This window comes from Pygocentrus nattereri, chromosome 14 (assembly GCF_015220715.1).
Source record: "Pygocentrus nattereri isolate fPygNat1 chromosome 14, fPygNat1.pri, whole genome shotgun sequence".
Lineage (NCBI taxonomy): Eukaryota > Metazoa > Chordata > Actinopteri > Characiformes > Serrasalmidae > Pygocentrus > Pygocentrus nattereri.
In genome coordinates this window covers 26,800,931-26,814,371 of record NC_051224.1, presented here as the reverse complement: position 1 = coordinate 26,814,371, position 13,441 = coordinate 26,800,931, and the positions used below count along the sequence as shown (strand labels likewise).

Sequence of the window (13,441 nt, the reverse complement as noted above, 5' to 3'; positions counted from 1 at the left end):
CCTGACGTGTTTTTTTTCCTAGTGAAATGATTCTTCAGATTGATGGAGAATTTATTGTTTACGATTCTATATAGCTCCAAAAAGGTTCTGCTATTGTTACAATAGGAGAGCACTTTATCGTGCTGTATAGAACCTTTTTGAAAAAGGTTCTATACAGAACCATAGACAGCACATTTTCTTAAGCATGCAAGTGATCCTTTGAGTGTTTATGGTTCTATGTAGAACCATTGTCTTTGCTAAGGAACCATTAAAGAACCATCTTTTTAAAGAGTGTTATGGATGAAATTGGCCATGATTTAACTGGGGAGAAAATTGGGAAAAATGGCAAAAAGGTATAGAAACACATGGTCACATTTTTATTTGTGGGGCATGTTTGTTTTTTCCATTTCTTTTTATATGATCATTATTCTACCTGCCTAGAAGAACCTTCTGCTTTTGTAATTGGCTGGTATGATGGTTTTAGCTGGTTATTATTTCCACTATGCTGCTGTTATCTGAACTAAATCCTCTCTAATGTTGAGTGAACAGTGTCCTCACAGGGTCGGCCTGCCAGTGATTACATTACTCTGCATTCACTGCTCTTAAAATATTTTATGTCATTATCAGTTCTTAGTCTGACTGGAGGCTGCAGAAGTTCAGTTACGTGACGACACATGTCTCAGAGTGAAGCATCCATGCCATTGGTCTCTAAGCAGGGAATTGTGGGAGATTTTCAGCTCCGTATGAAGGAACGGCTGCATGAAGAGATTTTCCATCTCACGTTCCTCAGCAGCTGATCCAGTGTCTCCATACATAAAACATTCATAACGCTCAGTCATCCATCACACACACAAACACCCACACACACACACACACACACACACGCATGCGCAGGCACACTTACACACACACTCACCCACACACACACGCACTCACACACACACACGCACTCACACACACACTTATACACACACACACACACTCATCCACTCACCCCCCCCCCCCACACACACTTATGCACTCACACACACTTATACACACACACACACACTCACACACACACGCACTCACACACACACACACACACACACACACACACACACACACACACACACACACACACACACACACACACACACACACATACACACACAGGGTAGATCTGATCTGATCTCAGTGACACAGTTCAGTAATGATTCTTCAAACCAAAAATTCAGTGAATCATAAAACCCTGATTCAATTCCACAATTTAATTCAGTTCAGTTATTTTGGTATGATTCAGATTTACTGTTAAAAATACACAAATACAAAAATGTAACTAGGGAAACTTTTTACACACACCAGTGTAATATAAACAACAAAAACAATACAGCATAATTTTCTGGTTTTATAAAAGGTTTATAAAAGGCGTTTTGGCAAAAAATGGCTAAATTAACTAAATATTATAATCAGTTCAAACACTTCAGTGTTGATGCTGCTGAATTTTCAGATGTATTTTTACACTCTGTGCTGTGTGTGTGTGTGAGTGTGAGTGTATATGTGTGTGTTTGTGTGTGTATCCTCCACATTGTTTACACTCTAGCTAAAGTTCTTCCCCCTGCTTTTACTGTCTGAACTGTGGAGGAGTTTTACAGAGCCTCAGGAAGCAGAGTGGGAGTGTTAGAGTGTGTGTGTGTGTATGTGTGTGTGTAAGGGTGTGTGTGTGTGTGTGAGACAGAGAGAGAGAGAGAAGAGCAAATGTGTGTTAATGTTTGTGTGCTTGAAAAACATCATTAGAAAACTATATTTTTATATTACTGTTTAATATCTGGAGCACTGTTAAAGTATTCTATTGGTTCTTTAATATGACCTTCATTACTGGCACGGTTATACATCATCACCATTGTACTGTCATCACTATCATCATCATTATCACCATTGTATTGTCATCACTATCATCACCATCATCACCATTATCAATGTCATCACTATCATCACCATCATCCCTATCACCACAATCTCCCTCATCACCATAATCAACATTTACCACTATTACCATCATTACTATCACCACAATCTCTCATATCACCATAATCAACATTTACCAGTATTACCATCATCACTATCACCACAATCTCATTCATCACCATAATACAACAGACCTATGGCTGATCTACCACTCTCTCTCTCTCTCTCTCTCTCTCTCTCTCTCTCTCTCTCTCTCTCTCTCTCTTTCTCTCTCTCTCTCTCTCTCTCTCACTCTCTTCTCTTTGTTTATCTCTCTCTCTCTCTTTCTCTCTATCTCTCTCTATGTCTCTTCTCTCTGTCTATCTCTCTCTCTCTCTCTCTCTCTCTCTCTCACTCTTTCTCAGACTGTATGATGAATATCCATAAGCGGTGTGTGGCGAATGTTCCCAGTCTGTGTGGGACTGACCACACCGAGCGCCGCGGCCGCATCCAGATCACCGCTAACATCAAGAACAACGTCCTGACCGTCAGCAGTGAGTCACACACCCACGTACAGACACTCACTGGACTAGTACTCATTGTGCTTTATGCTCATATAATCCACACAGTCACTCTGACAGAATGTAATACACTACAGGAAGTGTAGGGGGCGATATGGCTTCTACTGTTTCATTTATAAAGCCTCTATAATGTTCATATGATCCACACAGTCACTCTGACAGACTGTAATACACTACAGGAAGTGTAGGGGGCGATATGGCTTCTACTGTTTCATTTATAAAGCCTCTATAATGTTCATATGATCCACACAGTCACTCTGACAGACTGTAATACACTACAGGAAGTGTAGGGGGCGATATGGCTTCTACTGTTTCATTTATAAAGCCTCTATAATGTTCATATGATCCACACAGTCACTCTGACAGACTGTAATACACTACAGGAAATGTAGGGGGCGATATGGCTTCTACTGTTTCATTTATAAAGCCTCTATAATGTTCATATGATCCACACAGTCATTCTGACAGACTGTAATACACTACAAGAAGTGTAGGGGGCGATATGGCTTCTACTGTTTCATTTATAAAGCCTCTATAATGTTCATATGATCCACACAGTCACTCTGACAGACTGTAATACACTACAGGAAGTGTAGGGGGCGATATGGCTTCTACTGTTTCATTTATAAAGCCTCTATAATGTTCATATGATCCACACAGTCACTCTGACAGACTGTAATACACTACAGGAAGTGTAGGGGGCGATATGGCTTCTACTGTTTCATTTATAAAGCCTCTATAATGTTCATATGATCCACACAGTCACTCTGACAGACTGTAATACACTACAGGAAATGTAGGGGGCGATATGGCTTCTACTGTTTCATTTATAAAGCCTCTATAATGTTCATATGATCCACACAGTCATTCTGACAGACTGTAATACACTACAGGAAGTGTAGGGGGCGATATGGCTTCTACTGTTTCATTTATAAAGCCTCTATAATGTTCATATGATCCACACAGTCACTCTGACAGACTGTAATACACTACAGGAAGTGTAGGGGGCGATATGGCTTCTACTGTTTCATTTATAAAGCATCTATAATATTCATATGATCCACACAGTCATTCTCACAGACTGTAATACGCTACAGGAAGTGTAGTGCAGTAATGTGAGAAGGTAATGAGACTGTATAGGATGATGTGCTTGCAGTGTGTTGTTTTTTGCGTTTGCATATTTGCATATGTGAAGGTTGTTTCTCATTGAACTGTCACGACACCACAGTTACTCAACTCACCAAACCATTAAATGCATCGCGGCACAATACAGAATAATCATGTGATAAAAAACATGCTATAGATAAACAGCAGGACTGTTTATTAAATAACCAACTACCTTCATAATGCAGCAGTTTGTGATTAGTAGCTACAGCAGTGCAAGATGTACTGATTTATTTTATGTATCTTCATTTACAAAAAATGGGCTCTTCAATGTGTGGGACCTCCCAACGTTCACCTAACAGAACCGACTCGTTCTTGAACAGCACGTCACCAGTTCACTGAGTGGAGTTCATACTCCAACAAGTATCTGAATAATATAGTGTTTTAGCAGGTGATTTCATCTCATATCATTGAATACATTTAATATTTCTCATTTTGATACTGCAGTAAGTATATTCTTGTTTAACTTTTTTCTGGACATTTTTATTTGTTTCAAGTAATTTTATTAAGTTATTATAATAATTTTGTTTTTTTCCAGCAAATTTCTTAACCAAAACTGTCTGCCAATGTAGTGAAATACTTTCACAATGTGTGTGTGCACTCACTGGCCACTTTATTAGGTACTGATAATAATGTATTATAATATTATAATAATAATAATTTACTTGCTAGTTAAAGGTTGGACCCCCTTTTGCCTTCAGAACTACCTTAATTCTTCATTGCATACTTTCAACAAGGTGTTGGAAACATTCCTCAGAGGTTTTGGTTGGTTATTTGAGTTACTGTTGCTTTTCTGTCATCTCGAACCAGTCTGCCCAATCTCCTCTGACCTCTCACATCAAGAAGGCATTTTCGTCCACACAACTGCCGCTCACTGGATATTTTACTTTTTCTGACCATTCTCTGTAAACCCTAGAGATGGTTGTGCATGAAAATCCCAGTAGATCAGCAGTTTCTGAAATACTCAGACCAGCCCGTCTGGCACCAACAACCATGCCACGTTCAAAGTCACTTAAATCACCTTTCTTCCCCATTCTGATGCTCGGTTTGCACTTCAGCAAGTTGTCTTGACCACCTCTACATGCCTAAATGCATTGAGCTGCGGCCATGTGATTGGCTAATTAGCTATTTGTGTTAACAAATAACTGAACAGGTGTTTTATTCACAACAGATCATAGACCACAGATCAGATATTTAAAGTGAGACATATTACCATTTCATGAAAAACATTATCTCATTTAGATGGCAGCATCTCAAAAAAGCTGGGACAGGGCCACATCTACCATCGTGTAGTATCCCCACCTCTTTTAACCGCAGTCTGTAAAAATCTGGCAATTGAGGAGACCAGTTGCTGGAGTTTTGGGAGAGTAATATTGTCCCATTCTTGTCTGATGTAGGACTCTAGGTGCTGTTCTTTGAAGCCATGCTGTTGTGATTGCTGTGATATGTGATTAAGCATCATCCTGCTGAAATATTCAAGGCTTCCCTGAAAGAGGCGCTGTCTGGATGGGAGCACATGTTGTTCTAAACTCGCTGTGTACTGTTCAACATTGATAGAGACTTTCCAGATGTGTAAGCTCCCCACACTGTGGGCATTAATGCAGCCCCAGACCAACATGGATGCTGTCTTTTGAACTAGGTTGATAACAAGCTGGATGGTGCCCCTCCTCTTAAGTCCGCAGGACATGATGTCTATGGTTTCCAAAAAGAAGGTCAAATTTTGCTTCATCTAACCACAGAACCGTTTTCCATTTTGCCTCAGTCCATTTTAATGAGTTTTAGCCCAGAGAAGACAGGGGCATTTCTGGATTGTGTTGACATGTGGCTTCTTCTCAAGTCAAGCTTTATTGTCAATGCTACAATATGCACGGGACATACAGAGTATTGAAATTGCATTACTCTCAGACCCCGTGGTGTAGCAATAACATTAAATAGACAGTGAACAGGAAAAGTGTGTATTTAAATAGACACTAAAAACACTAAACTCTAATCATAAAAATAAACACTAATTGCAGAAAAATATAATAATATTAATAATAATATAAAAATAAGAAAGTCCTGAAATAACACTAAAGTGACATAAGGCACATACAGATTAAGGTATGTGGGTATAAATAGTGCAAATATAGTGTGCACTACATATACAATATAGTGTCCATCCATCCATCCATCCATCTTCAACCGCTTATACGAGTCCAGGTCATGGGGGCAGCAGCCTAGGCAAAGAGGTTCCCTCTCCCCGCCACCTCCTCCAGCTCAGCTAGAGGGAATACCGAGGTGTTCCCAAGACATTCGAGAGATATAATCCCTCCACCGTGTCCTGGGTCTTCCCTGGGGTCTCCTCCCCATCGGACATGTCCTTACCAGATGCCCAAACCACCTCAACTGGCTTCTCTCAACATGGAGCAGCGGCTCTACTCTGAGCCTCTCCCGAATTGCCAATCTTCTCACCCTATCTCTAATGGAGACCCTGCGGAGAAAGCTCATTTCAGCCGCTTGTATCTGCGATTTTGTTCTTTCAGTCACTACCCAAAGCTCATGACCATAGGTGAGAGTCGAAACGTAGATTGACTGGTAAATTGACAGCTTCGCCTTCTGGCTCCGCTCTCTCTTCACCATGATGGACCGGTATAGGGTACACATTACTGCAGACGGCGTACCAATCAACCTCTCGCTCCATCCTTCCTTCACTCGTGAACAAAATCCCAAGATATTTGAACTCCTCTACTTGGTGCAAGAATTCACTCCCGACCTGGACAGAGCATTCCACCCTTTTCCAACTGAGGACCATAGTCTCAGATTTAGAGGTGCTGATTTTCATCCCAGCCACTTCACACTCGGCTGCAAACTGATCCAGAGAGAGTTGGAGGTCCCGGCCTGATGACGACAACAGGACAACATCATCCGCAAAAAGCAGACGTGAAATCCTGAGGCCACCATACTGGACACCCTCCACCACTTGGCTGTTCCAAGAAATTCTGTCCATAAAAGTTATGAACAGAATCGGTGAAATCAGACAGCCCTGGAAGAGTCCAACCCTGACTGGAAACCAATCCGAACCAAGCTCCTGCACCGTTTGTACAGGGACTGAATGGCCCGTAACAATGAGCCCCTCACCCTGTACTCCCGGAGCACTCCCCACAGGATCCCCCGAGGGACGCGGTCGAATGCCTTCTCCAGATCCACAAAACACATGTAGACTGGTTGGGCAAACTGTCACGCACCCTCCAGGACCCTGGTGAGGATAAAAAGCTGGTCCATTGTTCCACGACCTGTGCGAAACTCGCATTGTTCCTCTTGTAGCTGAGATTCAACTATTGGTCGGACTCTCTTCTCCAGTACCCCTGCATAGACCTTATCAGGTAGACTGAGAAGTGTGATCCCCCCATAGTTGGAACACACCCTCGATCCCCTTTTTTTAAAAAAGCGGGACCACCACCTCGGTCTGCCATTCCAGGGGGACCACCCCAGATGTCCATGCGATGTTGCAGAGGCGTGTCAGCCAAGACAACCCTACAACATCCAGAGCTCTCAGGAATTCCGGGCAGATCTCATCCATCCCCGGTGCTCTGCCACCAAGGAGTTTTCCAACTACCTTGGCTACCTCAGCCCGAGTGATGGACTGACCCTTGCTCGGATCTCCAAGCTCTGCCTCCTCTGGGGAAAGATCGTTGGTGGGATTGAGAAGATCCTTGAAGTATTCCTTCCACCGTCCAATGACATCCCTAGTCGAAGTCAGCAGCCCCCCAGCCCCACTGTATACAGTGTTGGTCGGGAACCGCTTTCCTCTCCTGAGGCGCCTGACGGTTTACCTTCTCGATGCCTGTCGACAGTCTTTCTCCATGGCTTCACCAAACTCCTCCCACACCCAAGTTTTTGCCTCAGCAACCGCCAAAGCTGCGACCCGCTTGGCCCTTCAGTACCCATCTTTTGCCTCCAGAGTCCCACAAGCCAACCAGGCCCTATAGGACTCTTTTTTCAGCTTGACAGCTTCCTTTACCCAAGGTGTCTACCAACAGGTTCAGGGATTGCCACCATGACAGGCACCTACAACCTTGTGGCCACAGCTCCGATCCGCTGCATCGACAATGGAGGCATGGAACAGGGCCCACTCTGACTCAATGTCACCGGCCTCCCCCGGTATGCAGTCAAAGCTTTGTCTGATGTGGGAGTTGAAGATCTTTCTGGTAGGTTCCTCTGCCAGATGTTCCCAACAAATGCTCACACCTCATTTGGATCTGCCAGGTCTATCCGGTATTTTCAACCGCCATCTGATCCAACTCACCAGTAGGTGGTGATCGGTTGATAGCTCCGCTCCTCTCTTCACCCGGGTGTCCAAAACACATGGTCGCAAATCCGATGACACAACTATGAAGTTGATCAACGAACTGCAGCCTAAGGTGTCCTGATGCCATGTGCACTTATGCACACCTTTGTGTTCGAACATGGTGTTTGTTATGGGGAGACTCTGGCGAGCACAGAACTCCAATAACAAAACACCACTCGGGTTCAGATCGGGGAGGCCGTTCCTCCCAGACACGCACTTCCAGGTCTCACTGTCATTGCTCATGTGAGCATTGAAGTCACCCAGCAAGACAATGGAGTCTCCACAGGGGGCACTTTCCAGTACCCCCTCCAGGGTCTCCAAGAAGGCCAGGTACTCCGAACTGCCGTTCGGTGCATAAGCACAGACAACAGTCAGAGCCGGTTCCCCGACCCAAAGGCACAGAGAAATCTCTCGTCCACCGGAGAAAACCCCAACGTACAGGCGCTGAGCTGGGGAGCTATGAGTAAACCCACTCCTGCCTGACGCCTCTCACCCTGGATAGCTCCAGAATGGAATAAAGTCCAATCCCTCTCGAGAGAGTCTGTTTCAGAGCCCCTGCCATGTGTTGAGGTGAGCCCAACTATATCTAGTTGGTATCTCTCAGCCTCATACACTAGCTCGGGCTTTTCCCTGCCAGAGAGGTCACATTCCATGTACCGAGAGCCAGTTTCAATATAAACAGTAGTGCAAATTAAAGGAGCTTATGGAGCTGTTAAAGTGATGAGTGCATAACAGTCCCTGAGAATGTCAGAGTTCAGTATTGGGGAGTGGGGCTCAGGAAACTGTGTTTGACCAATGCTGTCAGAGTTCAGTATTGGGAGTGGGAGTCAGGAACCTGTGTTTGACCAATACTGTCAGAGTTCAGTACTGGGGAGTGAGGGTCAGGAACCTGTGTTTGGGTCCAAACTTTGTGTGGGGGGTGGGCAAAAGGGCAGGGATCAAAGTAGGGAGAGAATTGAGCTCCTGACAGCCTGCTGGATGAAGCTGTCCCCCAGTCAGCAGTCTCCTCCCTGATGGCATGATACAGATTTAACTTGCGTTTGTGGATTTCACGACGAACTGTATTCACAGACAGTGATTTCTGGAAGTGTTCCTGAGCTCATGCAGTGGTTTCCAGTACAGAATCAGGCCTGTTTTTAATGCAGTGCTGCCTGAGGGCCCAAAGATCACAACCATCCAATACTGACACTCAGCCTTGTCCCTTATGTACAGGGATTTCTCCAGATTCTCTGAATCTTTTGATTACATTATGTACTGTAGATGGTAGGATTTCCAAAGTCTTTGTAATTTTACATTGAGGCACATTTTACTGAAATTTTTCCATGGTTTTTAGAGAGTTTTTCACAGATTGATGAACCTCTGCCCATCTTTGCTTCTGAGAGACTCTGCCTCTCTAAAATGCTCTTTTTAGTCTCAGTCACGTGAGTTAGTGGTAAATTGCTCCTCCAGCTGTTTTTATTTGTGCCACTTACTTGTCCAGCCTTTTTTGAGATGTGTTGCTGCTATCAAGTCCTAAATGAGTTAATGTTTTTTCATGAAATGGTAAAATGTCTCACTTTCAACATCTGATATGTATTCTAGGTTCTGTTGTGAATAAAATACGGGTCTGTGTGATTTGAAAATCATTGCATTCTGTTTTCATTTACGTTTATCTACATTTTACACAGTGTCCCAACTTTTTTGGAATTGGGGTTGTATTTTTTGTATATTTAATTACTACAAGGGGGCCTACACTCACCTTTGCACCTGTGTAAATGTGATGTGACAATAAAGATGATTTATTTTGTTTTGAGATGCTAAGATCACTTAAAACAAGTAAACAATGTATAGACATATGTTCAGTAATTCATTTATTTATAATCATCCTACAGCAATCTCAGCATGAGGAATATTATAATAAATATACAGATATTAACTAAGTGGAACTGACCTGATTAATTAGATAATAGTATGTAGATTCATTGATTAGGAATAAGTGTGAGCTGCAGATGCAGATTAATCAGAACACGTCTGATCCTGTGTTTATGATATTAATCTAAATTTGACTGAAATGAAACACTATACACGTCACACTATACATCCTCTACTGGAGGATGGACTTCTCCTCCTCAGTGTTCCTCTCCCTCCCCACCCCCCTATCCAGGGCGAGTCTGAATGAGGTTATATTTGGGTGTAAATGAGGAAGTGAGCTGTGTTTAGGAAGAAGTTACCAAACAGTACTCCTCTGAGGCAGCAGAGCGTTAATTTACGCTCACCTCCATCCAGATGTTTAACAGCTGCTACTATGACTGACAGAACACCACACTGAGTAAAGTTACACTGCAAAAACACATATATATATATATATATATATATATGATTACTCAACTTTTAATAGACATTTTTAGTTGTTTTGAGTTAATTTATTTTGTCAAAATGTCTTATTGCATTGGCAGATAATTTACTGTTTAGAGAAATAATGAAGATAATTTTGCTTGAATTTAGAAATAATTCTAAAACAAGCACGAATGTAGAAACAGGAGGAATAATCTTATATTCGTACAGCAGCTTCATAAAGAGAAACATCAGATATATTAACTACATTTAAGATGAGTTCTAGATGAAGTCCTGTTACAGCTCTACACTGCAAAACTGATCTCTTATCAAGTGAAATCATGTTAAATCTAACTGATGTATCCAATATTTCACATTCCCATAAATGGTTATAGACTTTTTATAAGATATTAATATATTTCTGTCTGATGTTTTACTTGTTTTAATAATATATCAGCAGATAATTCGACTTGTTTCAAGACCATATAAGTTGATTAGGTTGAATAATCTGATAACAGGGCAACAATCTCAAAGTGAGAAATATTACGTGTCGACTAGGTTTGAGTTGATTTACCTTGATATGTATTTTTTGCGGTGTATCAGTGGATCTGGATCTGGATGTTCTCATCGCAGAGCTGAACTGATTCCTTTACCATTGTCAACTTCTTGCCTAGCTAGTTAAATATTTAATGTGAATTTTTAGTTAATGTTAATTTCTTCTCTCTAATTTCTATTTTCATTTTGCTTTAAATCAGTGTGAGTTTATCAGAGTCGGTTTATGAGGAGCATGGACACTCCCCGTTATATCAAAAATAGGACTGCAAATCAGCAGAGGGCACCCATGAGTGAGTCCTGAATGAATGGGAGTAAATTGCTCAATAGCTAAAAACGAAAAGTTAAAGTAGTATCTAATCACTCGCCCAGAACTTTCCTCAGTAAAAGGATGTATTTCACTAAATAAACAAAGAAAATTTACCTGTAAGTTTCCTTTTTTCTACAGCAAACAGGTTTTGGGCAGCAGGAGGCGGGCATTACTGCTAGAGTGTTATGATTGATTGGCGAGGGGAGCAGCTCATTAGCTATTCATGCTCACAGACATACATGCGGTGCTGCTTTAAACTATTATAGCTCGAGTTTAAAAGCTCTTAAAAATATAACAGTGGAGTTAAAATGTTTTATGCTGTTCAGGAAATGAATTCTTTTACATTAAAAATGTGTAAGCATTTGCAAACTATGATTTTGCTCAAATGCTCCATATCAACCCATTCATTGCAGAGTGGGAATTCTCCTCTCTACAAGTTCTCTGAGTTTACCTACTGTGGGAACTAAAACCACTAAATTCATTATCTTGAGCTTGAGTGTAAACATCTCTGACTGTGTTTGGTTTCTTTAGCTTTAGCCCTGGAGCTACAAGGATAATGCAGCTAACAGGTAGTGAAAGTTTATAGCCCACTAATTAGCTCAGTACAAAACACAGACAAAACCCAGTGTTCCAGGTGGCTGCTACTGTGTTTAGCTATGCTAACGTGCTTCAGTCCATGTTTATAGATAACAGTGATTAAGACTGTTCGAGATGCTGAGCACCTCCACATGGTCTGAGATGACTGTGTGATGAGTTAGGCCTGATGTTAACGGTAGCACTTGACAGACTGGTAATAAGTAGGTAATGATTTTGGTAGTATTGCTAATTTTGTAGTTGCTATTAAATAATAAGTAGCTTTAGCTCTAACCGGTCAGTAATAAAACAGAACCATAATGGTAACAAACCTTAATGACTTGCTAAAATGCTCATTTTCTAATTGATACAAATTTGTGAGTGATCCTAAACAATTAATCAATCAATTTAGACCCTCCCCTTTATTCTGTCACTTTAGCCCCTCCCCTTTATTTTCTTGACATTTTATATCTTATTATAATACATCTATCTGCTTAATCAGCTTATCCCCCGAATCCATTTAAATCATTATAGGCTTTTACAATATTAGAGATTCTATCCCAACAGTGCAGTACAGTCTGAAAAGATTATTTTTCAAGGCCCCTTTAGTATAGACAGTGGTTATGCACAGAACCATGTGCATGCTAAAAGAGTTCTTTAGATGAAAAGGTTCTTCAGATTGATGGAGAATGTGTTGGTTGATTTTGGTGCTATAGAGCACCAAAAAAGGTTGTTTTGATGTCAAGCTTAACAATTTTTAGGAACCATTTTCATGCTTAAAGGGCTCTCTGCATGGTGAAATGGTTCTTCAGATTGATGGAGAATGTGTTGTAGATGGTTCTGAATAAAACCAAAAAAGGGGGTTCTCTTGACAAAATAACAAGAGCAGAAGCCTGTGTATGTTAGTACTATGTAGAACGATTAAAAAGGTTCTATATAGAACCATATACAACACATTATCCATCTATCTAAAGAACCTTTTCTCCATGCAGAGACCCATTCAAGCAAGAAATGGTTCACTGTAGAACTCATGTATATTGTTATATAGAGAACCATACACAACACATTCATCTTTATACAACATCTTTCTTTATCTGAACTTGTTTATTAATAACTGAAGCATGTCATTAGTAGGTTAGTACAGTTTGTTACAATATTACTGTGTCATTATCCTTGGGAGTTTGCGATCTGTAGCCTCGTAGCTCCACCGCTACAGCACTACAGACTCCAAACAGCTCTCGACGGATGAAGCTTATCTGCAGGAAAACTGGGGAGGGTGATGATTTCAGTGAACTATTGTGGATATCAGGACCAGCAATGTTGTAGCAATAATCCTGCTTTATGAAACAGCCACGACTCTAATCTATTTGCAAGTGTCTGCTGCCCCTTAGTGGTCAACTCTGAGAGACACAGCACAGTGCAACAGAGGGTGCATCTTCCTCAGTCGATTTATTTGTCATATTGCTGATGCACATTTTGAAAAATTGTCTTAATTAATATCCTAAGAATTCTCAACAAAAGAGAATATCATTAACATAATTATTACTGTCATTATTATTATTATTATTATTATTAATGTCCCAATCAAGTTTTTTGGGCAGATCCAATCACAGATCTTATATCCACTAATATGTATCTAATAACTAATACAATCGGCTCTGATCCGATATTTGTTGATTATTGATAAAATATTCCTTCAAGCAGCATCAGACATGT

At 41.2% G+C, this 13,441-nt stretch overlaps 1 protein-coding gene across 2 annotated transcripts in view; it reads left to right on the top strand.

Annotated features, from left to right (window-relative positions):
* Positions 1-13,441, top strand: part of prkcbb (protein kinase C, beta b) — a 187,900-nt gene that overhangs the window by 79,808 nt on the left and 94,651 nt on the right. For both annotated transcript variants that reach the window (XM_037544850.1, XM_037544849.1), the window contains exon 5: positions 2,331-2,459. In XM_037544850.1, the coding sequence (XP_037400747.1) occupies positions 2,331-2,459 (129 nt within the window). The remainder of the gene's footprint in view (positions 1-2,330; positions 2,460-13,441) is intronic.